This window comes from Neovison vison, chromosome 11, assembly GCF_020171115.1.
Source record: "Neovison vison isolate M4711 chromosome 11, ASM_NN_V1, whole genome shotgun sequence".
NCBI lineage: Eukaryota > Metazoa > Chordata > Mammalia > Carnivora > Mustelidae > Neogale > Neogale vison.
In genome coordinates this window covers 10,015,089-10,037,020 of record NC_058101.1, presented here as the reverse complement: position 1 = coordinate 10,037,020, position 21,932 = coordinate 10,015,089, and the positions used below count along the sequence as shown (strand labels likewise).

At 44.6% G+C, this 21,932-nt stretch overlaps 1 protein-coding gene across 2 annotated transcripts in view; it reads right to left on the bottom strand.

Moving 5' to 3' along the window:
- Positions 1–4,646: 4,646 nt before the first annotated feature.
- The window catches only part of ADAMTS3 (ADAM metallopeptidase with thrombospondin type 1 motif 3), a 280,816-nt gene continuing 263,530 nt past the window's right edge, over positions 4,647–21,932 (bottom strand). For both annotated transcript variants that reach the window (XM_044224024.1, XM_044224025.1), the window contains 5 exons: positions 21,411–21,576; positions 18,569–18,701; positions 14,733–14,940; positions 12,879–12,996; positions 4,647–7,368 (listed from right to left, as the gene is read on the bottom strand). In XM_044224024.1, coding sequence (XP_044079959.1) covers positions 6,827–7,368; positions 12,879–12,996; positions 14,733–14,940; positions 18,569–18,701; positions 21,411–21,576 — 1,167 coding nt within the window. In that variant the 3' untranslated portion in view covers positions 4,647–6,826. The remainder of the gene's footprint in view (positions 7,369–12,878; positions 12,997–14,732; positions 14,941–18,568; positions 18,702–21,410; positions 21,577–21,932) is intronic.

Sequence of the window (21,932 nt, the reverse complement as noted above, 5' to 3'; positions counted from 1 at the left end):
TTCTTATTAGATATAATGAGTTGGAATTTTAAAATTTAGTCCTTAATTTTGCTTTTCTCTACACTGATTAACCTTTATTTGATTCAGTTTCTTTTAACTAGTTTTGATTTGGTGTAGATTTTCATCTTATGAGGTCAGATGACATTTCATAGTATTTGAAATTTGATTTTTGGGTTTTTTTTAAATTGAATACATGATTAAATGCCTTATCTTTGCCTTTGCCCACATTAGCAGAACAGCTCTGTCGACCTGGTTTAAGACCTATTTGATTCCTGCATGACCCTTACAGGTTAGTCATGAGGAACCCCAGGGTGGAACGTAGAGAGAGGACGATGGAGTCACACCTGTCAAGCAGCGACACAACCGGCCAGGGGTGTTGAGTTAAGACCAGGTATGTCCGAAACCAACACAAGCCCCACCAACTGCTGCCCGAGTCTCTGCCCACTGATCTCTGCCCACTGATCTCTGCCCACTGATCTCTGCCCACTGATCTCTGAGTGGAACACAGATCCCTCACCCCTTTGCAGGTAATAAGCAGCAGGTGCCAACAGCGGGCTTCGAGCAGACCATGTCCTCGTCCTAGCTGCTCACAGACTGACTTCACTTTGGTTCGTTGACTTCCTACCCCTTCTTCTAGTTTGTTGTGAGACTAACGCTTTGCTTTGTGCGATGTGTAAGAAACCAAATCAAACTTGTGGTGAAAGGTCATGGAGTTTGGAATCCTGACCCGGCTCTACAATTATGCCAACCTTGCCTTATGATTGAATAAAGCTGACCGCGTGGAAAGACAGAACTCACGTGTGTGCCGCCTTCATAACATGCTCAGGACACTGGGACTTCTCATAGGAACGTCACATTGAGCTTTTAATCATCTGTCAAGGTTAAGAGCAAAGCCAAATCAGACTCACCTGCAACACTTCTAGGTATGGGTTACTCCCGCTCTTCTTGAGTTCCTGCAGAATAGCTGGAGATTCCCAAACCTGCCAGAAAGTGACCTTCCTTATTCGCCTAGTAAGGTTCCTGGGAATCCTAGAAGCAAGAAATCAGGCCAGTTTTTCCCCAGGGCCTTCGTAGGCTCCATAAAGTCAACCTTAGTTCCTTAAAGCTGTCGGGTCCTATCTGAGCCTAGACAGGTCTTTCTCAAACTCAACATTCCACTCAAAGCCTTGGTAATGTAACCAGGGTTTCCAGCGGTGTCATGTTATAAGGAGAACAGAGTCTTTTGGAACCTCGAGGCAAGGGGCGGGGGTGCGAAGGGGGAGCTAGGTGATGGGGATTAAGGAGGGCACTTGTGAAGAGCGCCAGCTGATGTATGGAAATGCGGAATCACTGAACTGCCACCGGAAAGTAGTAGACCACTGGAGGACAAAACTGGAATTGAAGTAAAAACGTTAAAAAAGAAATAATAGATTTCCCATTTTGTCATCGCCACAAGCCCCATCTAAACCCTTGTGGATATGAACTTACATCTAATTCACAGCCCCCATCTGGCATTCACACCTCCAGGCCCTGTACTTGTGTTATTCTCTGAGGAACCAGCAGAGGCCTGGGTTCCCATTTTTGCACGACCCACAAGGATGGGTTTCCACTACTGAGATACCCAAGCTGAACTGGCCGGTCACTGCAGTTAGAGCCAGATCCTGTAAAACATCAGGGCCCAAATTATACTCAGAAATGGGGAAATATACACAACAGAACAGCAGGGAGGGAGCCTGCAGATCTGTAGGTAGGAATTAGTTCGGCCTTGCTAATCTGTCCCCATGACCATAAATAGCCTTTAACTCTCCCTGAAACTTTGTGGGAGCTCCCAAAGAGAGGTGTGCATTCTGCTCCACTGTTTATTAGAGCTGTATGGTCTGTTATTTAGGGCTAGATCAAGAAATTATTAAGTCACCATGGGGCCTCTGGCTGCCTCCCCATTGCATGCACTGAAGGGTGACATTGACCTAACCCGAGTCTCTAGGGGTAGGGCATATCTACCCCTGAAATTCCTCCTTGTTGGAGGGGCACTCTGAAACACGCCTGGCTTTTGGAGACTTCCTTCAAGGGCATAAACTGCTCTCCCTTAGGCAATGTCTTCTTTAGGTTTACCAAGACCAGATTGGGTTGTTTGTCTAGATTCTCTCGCAGGGTTCCAGGTAATGCTAGCTCTTGCCACAACTGTGGCAAGAAAGGGGTGGGCCCCCTTTCTACCATTTTACTATGAACAATATCCTTTGATTTTTCCTGTGTTTCAACCTGTTTATTTCCCTTTTGATGGATTTTTTAGGCTTTCCTGAAGTCAGCGACCAAGAGACTACAGTAGTGATGGGCAACCAGAGCACAGGGCAAGAACAGACACCCCAGGTCCCATATGTGCCCCAGCAGACAGTAAGATACAGTCTTCGATACCATCTTCCCAGGACCCCACAGTCAGGACACCTGAGCTGCCCCCTCTTCTCGACCCCTCTGCTTCCCTACCAGTTTCCGATGGGGCGTAGCCAGCAATCCCGCAGGGGTTTTTAGGGCATCCCCATGCACAAGCAATTGTCCAAACTGCTCAAAAGACCTGACCACGTGTCTCCATATGGCGGTGACTGGCCAGCTTGGGAGCTCCCCCAGAAGCAAAGGGCTTTCCACTGCTCAGCCCTGTCTCTCATGCTTGTTTCTTTCTCGGTACCCAGCAGAGTAACCAATTGTTAGAAGGTGGAGAAGGGTCAGTAGTGAATCCTCCAGACTGAGAAGGCACTACAATACCAGAAAGAGAAGGAAGCCCCACCGTCCCCCATGGCATTCAGAGTTTTATCCAGGGTAACTTACAGACAGGGACAATCCGGCAGCGGTCAGACCACCGGGCAATCAGACAGCACTCCTACCCGGACCTTAACCTCCAGCTTTTATGGAGCGAGGTGCACAGGGGTGAGGTCACAGGGTAGTTATCTAAAGTGGTGCCACCTGCGCGTGAGGGGCGGCCAAGACCGAGGACCAAAGGCGGAGTCAGTGTCGTCAGCACTCCTACAAGGAAGCCTAGTGCCGCCGGGAAGTAGATGGGCAACTTTTTAGGCTCTTGTCACTTACCAGGATGGGGGAATTTAGGAAGCAATTCAAATACCGAGGTGAACTTTCTGATGATTTTTGCAGAAACTGATAGCACTTTGGCTTATTTTAGAATTTGTGTTTTTGATGGCAAATTCATTTTAGATTATGCCTTTGCTTGGTAGGCAGTATTTTAATTAATTTTTATTAATTTTAATTAATAATGTCTCTAGCTCAAAATAAGTTTCTCACATATCGGAGCCCAAAAGGAATGTTTTCTAATACTAATTGATGTACTGACAAAGCCTACCCACCCTTGGGTGGTTTTTATATTTTATTGCATGTTAAGTAGCTTTAACCTTTTACTTTTTACTACCATTATCTTCAGTACTTTTGTAACAATTGTAACAAATACTTTTTGGTTGTCCACTCTTCATCATTCTTCAAGTGATTTTTTTAAAATATCATATATTTAATAGCTCATGATGAGCTATGTTTAAAGGAATAACTAGATATTTTTGCAAAGTATATTGCAAATATACGGAAAACATTTTATTTGCTGATAATCTGGAGCATTATTTCACTACTGGCTTCTATTTCACTACTGCACAGAAATAGAGAATTAGCAGTCTTTCTTTAGTTTGACTGCTTATTGTTTGTGAAGGGAGGGTGGACATAGCTAAAATTTTTCAAAACCATTGACTAGAGATAATTTTTAATGAGTTTGTACCTCCTATTAATTTTAGAACCTAAAGTGGTTTTTAGATTCCTCAAACTATGTTCTTGACCACCATTAACGGGACTCAGTGACCATGATTCAAACCAGCTGTGGTTTGAATCACAAACCTAGAGGAAAGCTATGGTTTGGTCACATGATGAAGATGAGGAGGAGGATGGGGACAATATAAGGGCAATGATGATACTTAGTATTTATTGAGAGCTACTAGGTGTCAGCCTCAGGCTAACAACTTGACTTTCTCGTTTCTCACAGCAATTATGCACTGTTGTTCGACAGTCCTGCCTCCTATTTTAAAAAAGATGAGAAAACTGACATTAAGTCTGGTTACCCGGGGTCATTCAGGTATAGAGGTACAGGTGCAGTTCAAACCTGCCTTTGCCCTTTAAAGTGACCATGGCAATCTAGTGCCTCCCCATGACATAAGCAAAGCCCCCCCCCCCGCACCTCCCCAACCCCCGTCCGAGCCTTGATGCCCTGCTTTAGCCCCCACTCCCGAGTCAGATGTCACGTAGTCCTCAGGGAATAAGCATTCTAAAGCTGTTGGCCAGCTTCTCTTTAAAAACCACTCTGGGGCTGCACATTCAGAAGACAGAAGTCCCCCTTCCCCTCCTTGTAGGTCCCAGCATTATTGCCCTTTGCTCTCCGCATCTTCATAGCTCTGCGGGACGGATTTAAACACAGAGCCACCGCTCCTAGTCTCTCTCTTTTATGATGGAAAAATGTTATGATACACCTTGGTGTGAGGCTAGGAGACACTGTCACTTTATTTGAGCCTCTTCAGACAAAGTCCAAGGAGCCAATGAATTTGACACTATTTGAACTTGTTAGGAGGAAAGTAAGCTTCCAGTACTCAATAATGAACCTCATGATAGAATCTAGATAGAGCCAGGTCTGTATTTTGTTAACATTTTATTGCTACGTGCTCCCAACACAACAAACAGCATCAGTAGTGTACACTCGGATAAAAAGGGAGTTTTTAGCTTCGCAGAAAAGGAAGCTCGAAGATGAGAAGTAGAAGAAATATGTACATCTTCATGGGAGGTGTATGTGTGCGACCGTCTTTCTCTGCATTCTCCTGTGGACCAGATGCGTACATATGCAAGCAAACTAGAGAGAATTTCATTCTGGGGAAGCTTTCCGGGAAAAAAAAAAAATGACTTCTACTTGAGGCTCAGAGGTTGTTTTTCTGTCTGGAATTCAGCTTATTCCTTTAAACGTTAAAAGCCTTGCGCGAAGTAGCAGATTCTTTAGTGGTAGAGAGTCAGTAGGTGAAACTGAGTTTACCGTGGCTAAAAGGCAAACGTCCTTGCACAGACTGTGCTCGGAGAGGCTGACATCTCTCGAGGTCGGTTGCATAACAGTTCAGGAACTGACCTCAAGAACATTGCGCTCACAACACTTTTACTTTTTTTCTTTTAAGTATTTACCTCTTTCATATACTTAAAGAAATGTTTCTAATTCCCTTTTTCATTAAACAGCTATCTGGATCTATACTATTTAAGGTTCCATCCAAAGGGAAGAAGTCATTAACTTTGTATCAGCTACTTTAAAAATGCAAAAAGGTTGCATGAGGTCAAATTTTGTTTCATATTAGCTCTTTGATTTGGTTGCCGGTTGTTTGGTTAAGTTTCTCCTCCAGGCACAAAATGTGCATCTCTAATGATGTCTCTCTAGTTTACCAAAATATGCCATTGATATTAGCGTAAATATTTAGTACATAAAAATACTATCAAGAAAAAAAAATTGACTTTTAATAAATATCTTCAGTTCTGAATTCTATATACAAGTACTTTACATCTACTCCCTGGAGAGAGCATTTCTGGCTTCACTGCGAGTAAGGTGACCACTGACATAAATTACCAGCACATGATTGCAGTCAGATGCATCGTGGTTGTGAACATTTGAATATGGACCATGCAGAAAATAAATATTGCGACCACGGACAAATACGTTCTTGAATCTTCCTCCAAAGCCCCAAAGCCCTATTACACTCAGGTGTCAATTCTAGTTCGATGATGCTTTTCTCAGCTACCAACACACAAGCAAATTATCTCGAAACATTCTTCTTTTGTCATTATTACAGTACGTTGAGTATAACCGTTTGCATATGTCAACGAAGGGAAAAGAAAAAATCGGCCCAAGAACACAGGAACTTCAGTGGTATCTACTGAGATCCTGAGAAGAGGGTTTTAATTTTGGCTTGCCTAGGCTGACTCACTAGTCTCTGGTCCTGTGACCACTAGTAGCCCAACAGATCTTTCCTAATCTTTGTTATTTAAAAAGTGGGAGGTAAGAGGGAAGCTGGGATCTGTATATCCACAGCATTATATGATTTTTCTTTTTCTGTAACTTAGGTATCACACTGTTGATCGGACAAAACCACACAACAAAAACCCTTTGTACTGTCAGTAGCTACAATTCTAACTTCTTGTTCATAATACTCGGCTTCGAAAATCGACCCATAGCACGTCAAATAAGGCAATACTCAACAACAGGCACCTAGAACATCCAGAAATGTAATATAGTAAACAATCATTTGAGAACACATCTCTTAAAATAATACTGATTTCTGCAATATACAATATTTACACAACAGCTGCAAATTCGCTCATACAATACTTCTAATATAGATAAATAGGAATACAAGTCTAAGAATTTTTTGCTCCATTTCCAAAATATTTCGTTAAAGTGTAAACTGTTGGCACCTCTTTATTTTTAGTGTAACTTCTTAAAAAAAAAAAATCCGCCGATATACATAATTGTTTCCAGGCCCTCTGCTGCATTAGAGAGGGACCGACACACTTAGCCACTTACTTTCCTTCTATTAATAATCTTTGGTGCTTTCTTCCGATGACGTCTGGCAAATGAGTCAATGCAGAGCAAGAGGTGGATGAAAGCAACTAGAAAGTGAACCAGCACTTTTCGCTCTTCCGCTCACAGACAAGACGAGCTGACAGTTACGGAGATTTACTTTCAACACGGGGACTGGCCTCGAAACCAGCTGTATGCACCGCAGGGAGAGGGAGCCTGTCCGGGTTCTCCTCTGCTTTCTGGCCTTCGAGGTTCGCTTTCTCATCTTTCCAGAGCGGCCGATCTGACCGGACGTGTCTTGTCAATGATTCTGTCATCTTTCCTTGAGGTTCTGGCCTGAGAAGCAGCACCCAGGGACTCGCTGACCGCGGGGAGGCCAGCCGCGGCCTCTTCTGCGGGGGAGCTGAGCGGGCCGCTCCTGGTGGCCGGGGACACCAGTCTCAGAGTCTTACCCACCGCTAGCGGAGCTCTCCTCTGGGCCAAGTGAGCACCATCGGGTTTACTGTGTGGCCTGGGACCCCCCACCGCGGGCAGCCTGCTCAGAGATCGCTTCCTCTCCGCAGGGGGCTCCGCACGGTGAGGCACCAAGGACGTAGGCATCAGGAGAGATCCAGGGAGGTCGCTAGGGTTAAAGACAGCATCCCCGTGAGTTTCAGCAGCTTCCGGAAGGTACGGCGGTGGCAGGGTGGTGCCCCGCTTGCTACACGACTCACAGCACAGCTTGTTATAGCCGGGGATGGAGCAGTACCGCGCCAGGACCTCCATCTGACAGAAGATGGACTTGTCTCCCAAACACGGCTCATCTGCCGAGGATGAAAGAAGACAGGATGAAACATACATCTAAGCAGGACGAAAGGGAGAAACGGAAATTGTTTCGGAATATAAAAAATTTTAAGTAGAATCCGACGTGAATTGGAGTTGTCCAAATGAGACTTTGCATTAAAAATGTGAATGTCAGGGGCGCCTGGAAGGTTCAGTGGGTTAAAGCTACTGCCTTGGCTCAAGGTCATGATCCCGGGTCCTGGGATCGAGTCCCCCATCGGGCTCTCTGCGCACCAGGGAGCCTGCTTCCTCCTCTCTCTCTCTCTCTGCCTACTTGTGGTCTCTGTCAAATAGGTAAATAAAAATCTTTAAAAAAATGTGAATGTCATGGTGAGTGGCACAGCCACTGTGGACAACAGCACGGATACTCCTACAAAAATTAAAAATATAAGCATATTTTTATATGACTTGGTAAGTCCCAAAAGCAGGTATCGGAAGAAAATGAAAACACTCTTTCGGAAAGACACACACACCCCCATGTTGACCGCAGCCTCATTTGTAATAGTCAAGATACGGAAAAAAGTTAACTACTCGCCAATGGATGGATGAATGGATAAAGAAGCTGCGGTATATGTATATAACGGAATATTATTCTGATGTAAAGAAGAATGAAATCTTGCCATGTACAACATAGATGGACATTGACCCTTTTACGTTACATGAAGTAAGTCAGACCGAGATGGACAAGTAGCACACGGTCTCCCTTGTACGTGGAATCTAGGGACAAAAGCTCCTTGATACAGCAGACAGATTGGTGGTTGCAGCGGCAGGGGTTAGGGAGGGGGTGAAATAGGTGAAGGGGGTCAAAAGGCAGAGATTTCCAGTTATAAGTGTCATGGGCCTATAATGTACACATGGTGACCACAGTTTATCAGTTTATAATGCTGAATTGCATATTTAAACACTGCTAAGAGAATAGATCTTAAGAGTTCTGATGGTAAGAAAAAATAATTTCATAATTATACATAGTGATAGACATTAACTAGACTTCACGTTGTGATCATGTTGCAACATGTAAAAATATCAAATCATTATATGGTACACCTGAAACTAATATGTTGTATGTCAACTACATCTCAATAAACAAATATGAACATTTAGATAAATTCACTGAAATATGCAGTCTTTTTCTCTGCCAAGCACTGGAATTGAACACCATTTTAATATCTCCATCAAGGCTGCACACTGAAGGTACTTTTCTCTTCCTAGTAGGAACCTAAATATGATGTTAGAATGAGAAAATAGGATTCATTTTGCCACAAATATTTTTTAGGATATAAAGAAACATCTCTCTCTGTTTTTTCTTTTTTTTTTTAACTTTATAGTATTTCTGGCTTTCTAATAGATTAGTGTCTACATTAAGTTAAAATCAAAATAAATCCTGGGGCACCTGGGTGGCTCAGTTGGTTAAGCATCTGACTCTTGATTTCGGCTCAGGTCATGATCTCAGGATGTTGAGATCAAGCCCAGCGTCAGGCTCCACGCTCAGCGGGAAGTCTGCTTGAGATTCTCTCTCTCTCTCCCTCTGTCCCTCTCCCTTCCTCTCTCTCTCTCCAAAATAAATAAATAAATCTTTAAAAAAATAATAATAACAAATAAATAAAAAGCAAAATAAATTCTAAGGACCCGTGGGAACAAATTAAATCTTAAAAACGTATTACCGAAAGAAAAACCAAGGTAACATCCACAGTCAATGTAACAGTTTCATTTTTACTACAGAATATTCTCAGACTGTTTATTATTTGAAAGCATAAATTTGGGTAAAGTCTGCCAACTTTCTTTTGAATCATTCATAGTTTTTAAATTCAATTTGACTGAATTGATAACACTTTAAAAAGTACTAAAGGACTCATAAAACAGCTGAAACACGTGTGAGCACCTCTTTTTATCATCTTTAAATTTTTTAAAGTGCAGGTTATAAGAATTAGATTTCAAAAACTCTACATGTTGAGCTCATGGACACATGAATTTATATTTATTTTCAGCCATTTTAGGGCACATCCCGTGCAGAGTCCACGAACACGGTGCCACAAAGAGATACTAATCCTATGCCAGATCCGTAAACACAAAGAATTGGAAACTGTGGCAATTACACACTAGAATAATTTAAAATTACAAAGTATTATTGGGTCATACTTCACGGCTAGGTAAGGAACCTGTATATAAATTGCCAAGGAAATTAAAGAATCTCTTTCTAAAGTTTGAAAAAAATGGACAGTTGGCAAGACCAAGAGAGAGCTAAAATTATCACCTGTATCTGTTACCAATTACCAATTCTAAAATTAATGATAAAACTATCCATTAGAGTAATAGCATGTCCCCTTCCCAAATTTTGGAATGGCCTGTGTTTGTCTGGCATTTACAGATCTACTAGATAGAATGACACATCTGAATATTGCATATTAGCTAAGGTAATCATCTAATTATGTTGTGAACGTCTGCATGTCACATTAATGGGTTTCTTCTCAAATACCCTTATGATTTCTGAATTACTTTTTCTATGCCTATATCTTAAAATAAGGATATCAATTTCTTCTTCCTGTATGTTTAAGGCTCTAGGCCCTGTGATGAGAGGACTTTATTTGACCCTGTACTCTTTTCTGTCTGACCCCTAAACTCCTTTCTGTGGCTCAGCTCAAAGCATGACCTCATCTCTCTGTGTTACAGAAGGAGCTCCTGTATGAGTCCCCCCTCTGTGTGAGCACCTCGGCACTGCAAGAACTAGTTTACAACACGGGTCTAGCTAGGGCCGGACAGAATATGCTTCCGTATAGAGGAGGAAAAGGATGAGCTATTCTGAGAAAAAAAACAGATAAGACCATAGGGATACATTCACTTTATGGCAATTTGTCTCAGGAGAGATGGAAAGAGCTTAACAGCAACAAGGAACTAGTACAATCAAAATGGGGCTTAGGGAAAGTGTTCACATGACAAAATCAATCACTAAAATTAAGGAAGCTTTTGGGCCTTCTTCTTGGCCTCATTGTAAGAGGTTCAGGAAAAGGGTATTTCATACGGTCTCAAAAAGTCATTTGATTTTAATTGCAGTTTGAGACCGATGGGAATTATTATTTTTTTTAAAAGATTTTATTTATTTATTTGACAGACAGAGATCACAAGTAGGCAGAGAGGCAGGCAGAGAGAGAGAGGAGGAAGCAGGCTCCCTGCTGAGCAGAGAGCCTGATGCGGGGCTCGATCCCAGGACCCTGAGATCATGACCTGAGCCAAAGGCAGAAACCTTAACCCGCTGAGCCACCCAGGCGCCCCTGAGACCAATGGGAATTATTACTAATTGAAATGTGTGATAGAAACCTATGGCCTTTTAGACCTCACGGAATTGGCTGTTGGGCCTGGATTTCAGAGCAATGAATCCCTAACGTAATTATGCCGTCTCATCTGTACCTCTGTTTTACAATTAAAAAGAATTTCTTTTAGCTAAAGGAAGAGAATCAAGCAATTCTTGCTGACAATCGGGCATATTCGCAGAAGCACATGCTTTATCAACTATTAAGAACAGTCAAGTCTACTCACGAAATTTTTAGCCTCTTGATAGTAGTACAAATGAGTAAAATATTATCACAATGGTAAACTTACAGCTTCTCACTGGGTAAAGTTTGTTCTGTTGGCTTTGTCTTGTGTTTTAAACTTTCAAATGTATTTTCCAGAGAAAAATGATTAAATATCTAAGTCCTTTGTCTCCCTCTCATGGCCATACTTGATCTTGCTACCACACATTTTAAATGAAAATTTGTAATGAAATGGTTTATAAGGTTTAAGACTTGAAATTTCATTAAAAAAGAAAAAAGACCTTTTTGAGAGGCAGGGCAGGGGGTTGTGGAGGGTAGGGAAGTAAAAAATGAGAGAAGATGGGATCGGGAGGGAGACAAACCATAAGTGACTCTTAATCTCACAAAACAAACTGAGGGCTGCCTGGGGGAGGGGGTAGGGAGAGGGAGGTGGGGTTATGGACCTTGGGGAGGGTATGTGCTATGGTGAGTGTTGTGAAGTGTGTAAACCTGGCGATGCACAGACCTGTACCCCTGGGGCAAATGATATATTATATGTTAATAAAAAATTTAAAAAAATGTAAGACATTTGATAAAATCGCACCTCAGGCCAATGAAAAGTCAACTTCCTAAGTTCCGAGTCTCATTACTGTCACAGCAGCATCCAGTTGTCATTAGGCACAGACCCAGGAAAATGGCATTTAAGAGGAAGTCTGTGAGGGCAGAAGTACGGTGTGTCAGGAAACACCAGAAGGGGAAGGTGCTGTCAGATGGGGAAGAGAGAGAGACAGAGGAAGGGTAGAGAGAGGGAGAGAACAGACCGCAGCTGGCACAGCGGCAGGGGACGGGAAGAAAGAGAGCCAGACACAGGCAGAGAGCGCAGACATGGGCGCAGAGAGAAAGAAAGAAGGTGACGAAGATCAGGGACCCAGAGGAGAGAGACAGGAGTGAGGCCGATGAGGGCCGGATACAGACTCAGAGCGGGAGGCAAAGGCAGAGGGACAAGGACGGGAGAAAGGGCAGGAGGACCCTGAGAAGGAGCAAGGCGGGGGGGGGGGGGGGGGTAAAGGAGAGACACAGACTGACACGGGAGGTAGAAAGAGGGAAATAAGGAAAAAGGAAGAGATAAGGAGAGAGAGAAGGAGAAGAAACGAGTGCAGAAAAAAAGAAAGAGACGGGGATGAGGATAGGGGACTAGAGAGAGAGGGAGAGTGTGGGGGGGGGAGAGAGAGAGAGGGAAGGAGGTAAACCGCACGGGAGAGAGATGCAGGAAAGCGAGCAAGGGGCAGACGAGGCAGCCAGGCCGCAGGGCACAGGGGGCGGGAGACGGAGCACAGCAAGTGCAGATACAGAATGCGCGGACGACAGAGCGGGACGTAGACGGGGAGAGCGCAGGAGAGGAGGAAGAGAGACAGCGACAGGGATGGCCCCGTCCGGACCTATTCCAAGGTCTCGGATAGGCCAAGGCTGGCAAGGGGGGAGCGAGGCGAGCGTGCCCGGGCAAGGAGTCGGTTCTGGAATCCCCTGCCGGGGGCTCCTACAGGGCTGCAGAGAGAATGGAAAAGGCCTCGCGCGTGGCACTGATCCCCCTCGTGTGAACTGGATAACTGCAGCAAAATATTTCAAAACCTTCTGCGATATTAAGCCTTTTACAGTGACGTGCAGTTATAAAGACACAGAGAGGACCTGAGTAGCTTCTGCTAGAAAAACAAATCGACGGCAGCTTCGCAGGCACGACGCGCCCTCAGCCCTGCATCCGCGCCCGACAGGACCCAGGGCGGCCCGGGGGTTCGGGGGCGTCGCGGGCGCGGGGCACAGCCTCGAACGCGGATCTGGGAGAGGACGATGAGGCGCGTGTCTCAGGGGTGAGCTCCTCAGGTTGTTTTCGGACAAGCAAACACGTTCCAGAGCTGGTCCTGAAATGCTGCCTTTTGAGGTGCAGAAACCATGGCCGGAGCAGTGAGACCGATGGGGGTCCTACGTACCGTTGCAGGGGGGCAGCTGACAGGCCCTGACCGCCTCCGGCTTCTCCCCGGCGCAGTGGTCTCCGGCCCTGCACAGGACCTGCCTCACCTCCGTCCCTTCCCCGCAGGTCACGGAGCACTAGAGAAACCGAGGCTACGATTAGAGAGGTTCGTTGCACCCACACCACCTTCCTCCCTGTGGACACACATGTGCACACGCGCGTGCACACACACACACACACACATGCGCAGCTCTGGAGTTCCTTCTCTATTTCGTTTTGGAGACAAATAATCACAGGGTCATAGCCTGACGGCATGAGGGACCCGCCTGGGCACGGGGCTGCTTCTCCGAGAGCTGGGCTGGAAGCACTTGCCTCAGGACTGTTGTTGGGACTAAACGAATGAAAAGGAGACAATGTCCTTAGAGCTGCCGTGCCGGGCAGGTGGGGAGCACGTGACAGGAAAGAAGCCATCACTGTCCTGTTAATATCTGCAAAGTCCCTCGGAACAGTGGTGGTGTCTCTTTCCAGGGAGAGATCCCATTACTGGCCTTCCCATTCCTTCTCCTTCCTTACTGACGGTAGAACTTACTGGAAGGCGAACTTGGTTCAGTCAACCTCTTTGGAGCTACTGTGATTTTATTCTCATGAACTAAGTCCGTTAAGGAAGGGGTTAACCACGTTCAGATTAAGTCCAGGATCGTCTAAGCTATTGGTCCAGGCAGGAGGAAGAGAGGAGGGACCTATATTCCAGGTCTCTGAGAAGGAGACGTGAGTTAGCTTTCGGGGTCCGTGCAGGTGACCCTCGCTCTCCTGTTCCTTCCTTCCGGGCCTGCTCTCCACATCCACCTTCCTTCTCTGTCTGCTTGCTGAGCCCCTTGCCTCCTCTAAGCTTTTCTCCCGTGATCTCATGATCCCTCCTTTTCAATCTTCAGGAATACCGAAGTGTGGCATTAGTTCAGGCCACACGACACTGAGTCAGCAAATGAACAAGGACTGGACAGGTCCTGGCTGCGTGGTGCTGAAGCAGCGCAGAGTCTTCGAGAAGTGTGTGGGCCAGTGGCCGGCACGGGCTCCAATACCAGAGTTACAGTGTCCATCGTGAGTGCCTGCTGCCTGTGGGCCACTCTGGAAGGTCGGGGAAGGACGGGGGGGGGGGGCAAGGCAGCCCCGGAAGGTGGTATTTTGGCCACTGGAGGGGAGCCCTAGCGGCTGCGGAGGTGGTGAGTCCGGAGGACGAGGAAGGGCCATCAGCTGAGAGGTGGAGACTCCCGTGAGCTCGGTCTTTCTGGAACAGCAGGAGTTTCTCAAACCGGGACAGAGTTGGAACACAGAGCAACGGGGGGAGAAGATCGCGGGGGCTTGGTGTGGGGAGTATTTGCAATATATACAAATACTGCATCATTTCGTGGGACACCTGAACTGATAGAACTTGATGTCAATCACACTGGGAGAAACAGGAGGAGGAGGAGAGGGAGGAGAAGCGTCCCCCGTCCCCCGTGTGCCAAACGGGGCAGCGCCCCGCGGTCAGTCAGGTGTTCGGAATTCATCCCGCGGGAATGGTGTGACGTCAACCAAGATACGAAATAGAAAACCAGTCCCCTTTAGATGTCACAGAGCATCCACACGTGGCCCCTACCGAGTCATCCTAAATGCAAGCCCTGTTTTAAAATCTTGTTTCCTGGCACCTCCAGGAGCTCAGGGATCACAAAGTCTGTGGTCCCGTCTGTGTGGCCGCGTCTCAACTCACACAACGCCTCCTGGATACACGTGCCCAACTCAAATATGCAGTGCACGCCTTTCGCACATGCTTCCGGGCACAGACACACACACACACACGCAAACACCCGCGCGCACTTGGGAGTCACACACCCACCTCGTTCCAGGGCCCTGTTTTCCAGTGGGAGGGGCAGGGCACGCGGTTACACGGCCGCCGGTTGTCGGGCCGCTGGGCGGGGCAGTACTTGCTGTGCACCGAGCGGTTGGTGCCGTCGTGGAGCGGCTGCAGGCAGCGCACGGTGCGGAGCTGGTAGCCGGAGCTCCCGCAGGTCTTGGTGCAGTGCTCCCACTCCTCGGCCACCCAGCTGCAGCACGGGGAGAGGGGGACACGGTTAGATGCTGCCGCCGCCACTGTTAACACCCTCGGGCTCTGCACCCCAGGCCTTCCCTGCTCCCTGAGTGAGGGGCAGCAGTGGGGGGTGGGGGGGGGAGCTGGGGAGGGTGCAGGGAAGGAGGGTGGGGGCGCGGGGGAGGAGGAACAGACTCCGCTCAGGAAGCAGTTTCAGAAGAGGGATGCATCCATGCATCCGCCACGTCCAAAGTCCGAGCATTTTCTAATAGCAACAAGCCCAACACGTCTCTGTTTAATGCGTGGGTATTTTTCTGCCTGCCCACCCCCCCCCCCCAACCTGGAAACTTCTTTATCGAAGGGATGATCCACTGACAGAGGGTTCCTGAAACTCATCTTAAGTTTGCCAGGTTAGGTTCGGGCGGGAGGGCCGTTTTCAGAAACACACCAACTGGCCCTCAGCCACCCTGCCTCACAGTGTTAAACACGTGAAAGGAAACTAAGAAAGGCCATGCATCAGGTACTTGTGACACAAACGGCTTTGGGTGCTGCTGCCTTTCCATGAAATCCTGAGTTTCCTCAGGTTTTAAGATTCTAATGGAGATGACCGTTCCATTTCTACAACTGGCCCCTGAAAAGGCTGCCTGAAAAATTCAGTTCTTCATATCAGCCGTTATGAGGCCCAACAAAAATGTAAAAGGTAGTGTGCACCTGAGGCTTGAATGCACCTGACAGAAAGATTTATTAAAAAATATTTTCAAAAGATTTCCCATGGGCCATTCCCCAATTCTGTGTTGATGTCAATGGCCCCAGCGCTTTCCACGTCAGCTGTGGCTGTGTTATTAGGGAGAGGTCTCCGTGACATGTGGCTACATGTGGTCCCAAAAGGCTGTCCCCAGTGATTCCGTCTGGTTCCACAATCTGTCAGAATGTAATTGAAGCACACTCTTTATCCTTTCTAGAATTACTCTCCCTCTGCGTTTTTTGTTTTTTGTTTTTTTCTTTTCATATATATGGGGCACTGAGACCTAACAGTGCTAAAATATTGGTAGTCTTTGGTATCTCCAGTTTAGGCTGGCTTTCACACGTCAGATTGGCAGTGGAATGTACTGTGGCAACTAAGCAATGGTAAAGCCCTCAACAGTAACTCTCATTTGAAGACAGATATTAAATGAGAAGTATACATTTCATAGTCATAGATACTCCTGGTTAACTCTATTCCCTCCTAAAATTCCTAGAATGACAACAAAGGGGAATAAATGGCATAAATCCACAAAGGTTAAAAAAAAATTGGATAGAAGGCCCCCAAAGATAATTCTGGAACCTAGAAAGCAGTGGGACATGTGGCTACCAGCTCAGCAGACCTAAGAGGGATGAATTTTAAATCAGCTATAGAAGCTGGTAAGCAGACTAACGTGGCAGCAGAGCTTCAGGAATGTGCTGGATTGGGGTCACAGGTAAAAGTGTGCACTGGGAAACCAGGGGAAGGTAGGGCTGAAAAGAGGGGACTGAGGAAAAGTCTGTGTGGAAATAGTTCCACCTCCTGCTCCTTACCTCCACTGGCTGATTGCCCCTCCTCTAATGGAGCAGAGGGTCTAACATTTATCCTCTGTAGAAGATGAACCAGACTTTTCGCTTGTGGACAACAGACATAGTCAAGAGACAACAGAGAAAGAGACCAGAGTGAAAGCAGGGGGTTAGGTAAGATTTCACGTATGGAATAGTGAAGATGACCCTAGTCATACACACGTATATACAACTTCCAGGACAGCTGTTAAATAGGCTTATGCTCTCTAGGCAGGCGATTGATTCTACTCTTTGAAATCTGATCATTTCATTAAAAAAGACCTAAATATACATTGAGGGTCTTCCAACGAAATAGCCCAGCCAGCTTGTCCAACAGTGAAGCCACCAGCAAGCAAGTCTTGACTATAAGGCAAGCTTTCAAGCTTCCAAGAAGCCTTTTAACACTGTATTCTTTGGTGGAGACAGAAAAGCCTCTAACACAAATCATGGAGGGGGGTAAAAAGAAACAGAGGAAAAGAACTCAAAAGTAATAATGCATGAAAAAGAAAACAATCTTTAATATAAAAGATATAAAAGAATATATTAACACCAGTGAAATGAACATCAAATGCCTTAACAAGGAACATGTGAGGAACAAAACAGAGTGCTTGGATATTAAAGTGCTCTTGGATACTAACACAGTAGTAAAAAAGAAAAATTTAGGAAATAGAGCAATAAACAATAGATGAGAAAAGAAAAGAAAATTAGATATCCTTAAGAATCCTAATTACAAATATCTTAGAAAAAAATACTGAAAAAGTAGGGGAAATATTTCAAAGAAAAAACACAGGAAAATGTCCCAGAGATGAAAGATACTGGTTTGTGTTTTAAAAAGTCTTTGAGTACATAGCATGATGGATGAGAAAAGTAGAGCATCAAGGCAGTGCCATTGCTGTGACATTTCAGGACACTGGGAACAAAAAGAAGATCCTACAAACTTTGAATGACAAAAACAGAAAGCATTGAGAAACAAAATGTCAGATGACTTTTCAACAGCAACACTCGAATCTAAAAAACAATGGAACAATGGTTTCAAATCCTGAAGGAAAACACATTATGGTTTGGAACATTATGGGTGTGTCCCAATCATGAAGAGTGAGAGAAGAAAGGCTTCCTATATACCCTTACACTTTAACCCCTAAGCTACATTTCTTAGGTGTATGAGAATTTTTTAGCCACATATTTTCACTTTGTATCTACATTTTTCATGAAGCTACTGGAAGACATGATCTACCAGAACAAATGAATACATGAAAAGAAAAGAAGACAAAAAATGCAGGAAACAGAAGAGCCGATGCAAAAGAGGGGCCGTAGGAGTATCTTGGAAAAGGTAAAATGACATTCCAGGATGAACAGAAGTCTGGGACAGAGCTGAAACACACTGAACTGTCTGAAATATATCTATCTCTCAGAAGTTGCAAGTGACAGGATATTTGAGTGTTTAGTATTTACAGGAGACCGATACTCACAGAAGACAGTATGGGGATGAATTAGTGAAAAGTAGGAGAAAACAAAGCATAAAAATCAAAACCTTAATTAATTCTAGAAGATAAAATGTTCACAAGGAAAGACCAGCTAAGTGAATCACCTATTAAGACAGATGGAAGTTGTTAATATAAACTCTGAAGATTAATATCAGTAAAATTAGGTTATAACAATACTGGAAATACTGGGGATGAGAGAAGTCTGGGCTATGTGTATCTGGGGAAGGATTATTAAAAAATGCTAAACCTTTCACTTTCCACCTTGGAAAATCAATATACATAATATCCAAACCCCCTCACCCCCCAAAAATCAAGGAGATGCAAACACATTTTACGTAGAGAACTGGAAACAAGGGGTTACTAGATATCCAAAGCAGCCTTATAGCTGGAGCATGGTTGTATTTGAGGAGCAGGAGTATGGTAAAGGGCAGGGAAACTGCAGCTTCAAATAATTCCTATGAAATGCCTTAGACTATTTAATCAGATACGTTTATTAGCTTTGACTAAAAATGAAATTAAAACTGAAAAGAACTAAAGACATTTAAATCCCTGTCACGTTGTGCTCAGGATATGAGAGTTAAAACGACCGCTTACAGTGGATGTGTACACTCCTGAATATTGCACATTCTTCTAATAGGTTTTGGCTTCTTGTTGACCTCACAGAAGCTGCGGTGAACCATCTTATTATCACTTTTTCTGCGGCATCCGTATTTAGTGTACTGGAAACCTAGGAAAGGAAACACATTTCTTTGGATTTACTCACTTATTCATTCTGTTATATACTTGGTCGTTCAGTCATTCATTCAACAAACATTGCCTGAGGACACAGAGGAGGCGAGGCAAGGTTGGAGCCGCTGAAGGTCCCGAAGTCAATTAAATAAACAAAATCCTGAACTTTTCAGGGCCTACATTTAATAAAGAGTATATAAATGATTAAATAGCAGTTGTGCATGTGCCAATGAGCTAGACCCCCAAACACACACAGTCTAATGTGAGGGACAGATTAGACAACCACTGGGACAATACCCAGTGACACAGGCTTTTAGAGAGTTAGGCACATCATTTCCTGTAGAAGGCGCCAAAGGAACACAGAGGGGAGGGTCTCAGCTGGCAGAGGGGCAGGGGCTGCTTACAAGACCCGCGCTTCTTGATTGGAATCTTGAAGTTCAAACAGTGCTGGGTAAAGGGAACAGAGCAGAGAAGACTCCAGGCGAAGGAAATGACATTAAAAACGGACGGTCTGTTGGAACGGCTGAGGTTTCCTCTGTGAGGGGGGTAGGGGATAGGAAAGAATCTAATCCTAAAAGCCTTGTGTGCCAGACTAGTGTTTGGACTTATCTTGGCAGTCACAGGGAGTTTGTGACCACTCACCAACCCTGACATCCGTAAATAATTAATTAATTAAAAATTTTTAAAAAATGTTTTAAAGCTACAAAAATGTTGTAAGGAAAGCACAATGCACATTTGTCATATCTGTATCTAGATTAACCTTGTGTAATGTGTCACCATATTTGAGGGCATACGTATAATCTTACATATGTAATAACTTAATTATCATATGCAATATACATAATATACATAAAATTTTGCCGAACCCTTTGAGACTAAGTTGCTGGCATCCTGATCCTTCCTAGGCAAATACTCCAGCACTGCCCGTCACCAGCACATCTTTCACATAGTTCTCACAACCAGGATATTTAACGCAGATATAGTCCTATTATCTAATATACAGACCAAATTCAAAATTTGCCAGTTGCCCCAATTGGGTTCTTCCTGGCAATGTGTTTCCAAACAACGATGATGTGGTGAATTTAGCTGTCACAGCATTCAGCAAGAATAGTTTCTGGGCCTCTCTTTTATCTTGAATATTTTTGAGATGTACAAGCCATTTGTTTTTTGTAAAACACCCCACCGTTTAGGTTTATTTGCTTCCTAATGATTAGACTCAGTTATCCACTTTTGGCAAGAAAGCTACACAAATGATGCTGTCTCTGGGACACACAGCAGGAGGGTACGGCATTTAAATCAGGCAAATGCTCTAACTCTACTCATTCATTCATTCATTCATTCAAGATTACCCTGGAAATAAAGGAAGAGAAGAAAATCAAATTAGTTGACTAGTTAAAAGACTTCTGGAATAATCTTCCCTTCCAAAGTCATGAGGGAAACCTGGTGAGGAAGGAATAGATGTGGTAGATATTAAAAAGGTGTGTCTGACAAATCCGGTAACCAGGCAGATGCTGAGGGAGCAGCAAAAGGGAAGATAAACATGTATTAAATTAAACATGTATTTTATAATGGATTGTCATTTTAAATAATTAAAAACAGTTTATATCCCCTCCACCTCAAAAAAAAAAAAAAAAAGCCTCTTTAAAAATACATCCTTGGGACGCCTGGGTGGCTCAGTAGGTTAAGCATCTGCCTTTGGCTCAGGTTATGACCCCGGGGTCCTGGGACCGAGCCCTGCATCAGGCTTCCTGCTCAGCAGAGTGTCTTCATCTCCTTCTACCTCTGTCTGCTGCTCGGCCTCTCTCTCTCTCTCTCTCCCTCTCTCCAATAAATAAATAAATTCTTTAAAAAATAAATAAATAAAAATGCATCCTTGAATTTAGAATTATAAAATAAATCGTTGACACATGCATTCCCTGCTCTGAATCATTTTTTCGTTCTCCGTTACTCGGCTTCATGACTCGGCCTTTTGCCTTGTCCTGCATGTTGGGGAAGACTCCCTGTAGCCAGCTCAGTTCTGGAGTGTTCATTGTTCAGAGGTGGGGGAATGGATGAAATGAGAGACTTAAAAACTCTGGGAATGGCTTAATGGGTTTACTTGAGCAAGGGCAGAGAGGCAGTACAAGGGAGTAAGACGTGTAGCCAGAAGCCAGACCGCCGGGTCTGTATCTTAGGGTCTGGGGAAATGATTTCTCATCCCTGTTCTTCAGTTTTCCAATCAGTACAACAGAGAACATCACGGTGCTGACCTCACAGAGCTATTTTGAGGGCTCATGCACTAATATAGACAACTTAAAACAATACCTGCTACCTGGTACAACGAATAGCTCTTTTCTTACCATCACCGATAGAAAAGAAATGCACAGCAAAAGTGGAGAAGAAGAAAGGCCAGAACCACAGGACACTGCATTTGGGAGAATCTGGGAAAATTTGAGTCAGTAAAGGGACCAGCAGATGAACATGAGACAAAAAGAACCTCAGGGAAAACGGCAAAAGGATTTCGAGAAGGTTTACCGTTGGTAGGAATGGACGCCTATCCTTTGTAGATTCAGAGATTTCAGTAAAAATGCTTTGTACTTATGTTTTGGTTGTTATGTCTGGTATTTCTCAGACTGTGGCCTCAATGAGAGGCAATCTTTAAGGTAGAAGCACTGGAAATGGCCTCCTATGAATTACATTGAACGTACTCAACGTGGTCAATTGTTACCTCCACCACAGGGTTTGGAACACTGAGACCAACTCTTCAAAGCCCATTCGAAAGTATCTAATTCTTCCTGGATGACATTGTTGCTGCTGATTGTAGGTGCAGAATCTTCATGAATGATGTACTTATACGTCAGGCTGGAGTGGGTATCGTTGTCTTGAGGTATGATCTAACAGATACATGAAATAGACAGGTAAGTCACCTGAAGGGGCTTTACATTTTCAATAAAAATCAACTATTTCAGAATAGTCATCTTATTAAAACTGGAAAACTTTCGGGGCACCCGGGTGGCTCAGTGGGTTAAGCCTCTGCCTTCAGCTCAGGTCATGATCCCAGGGTCCTGGGATCGAGCCCTGCATTGGACTCTCTGCTCAGCAGGGAGTCTGCTTCCCGCCCCCCACCTCTGCCTGCCTCTCTGCCTACTTGTGATCTCTGTCTGTCAGATAAATAAATAAAATATTTGGAAAAAAACCTGGAAAACTTTCAAGCAGTTTCTGAAAATATGTTTCTGTTTCTATCAAGTAA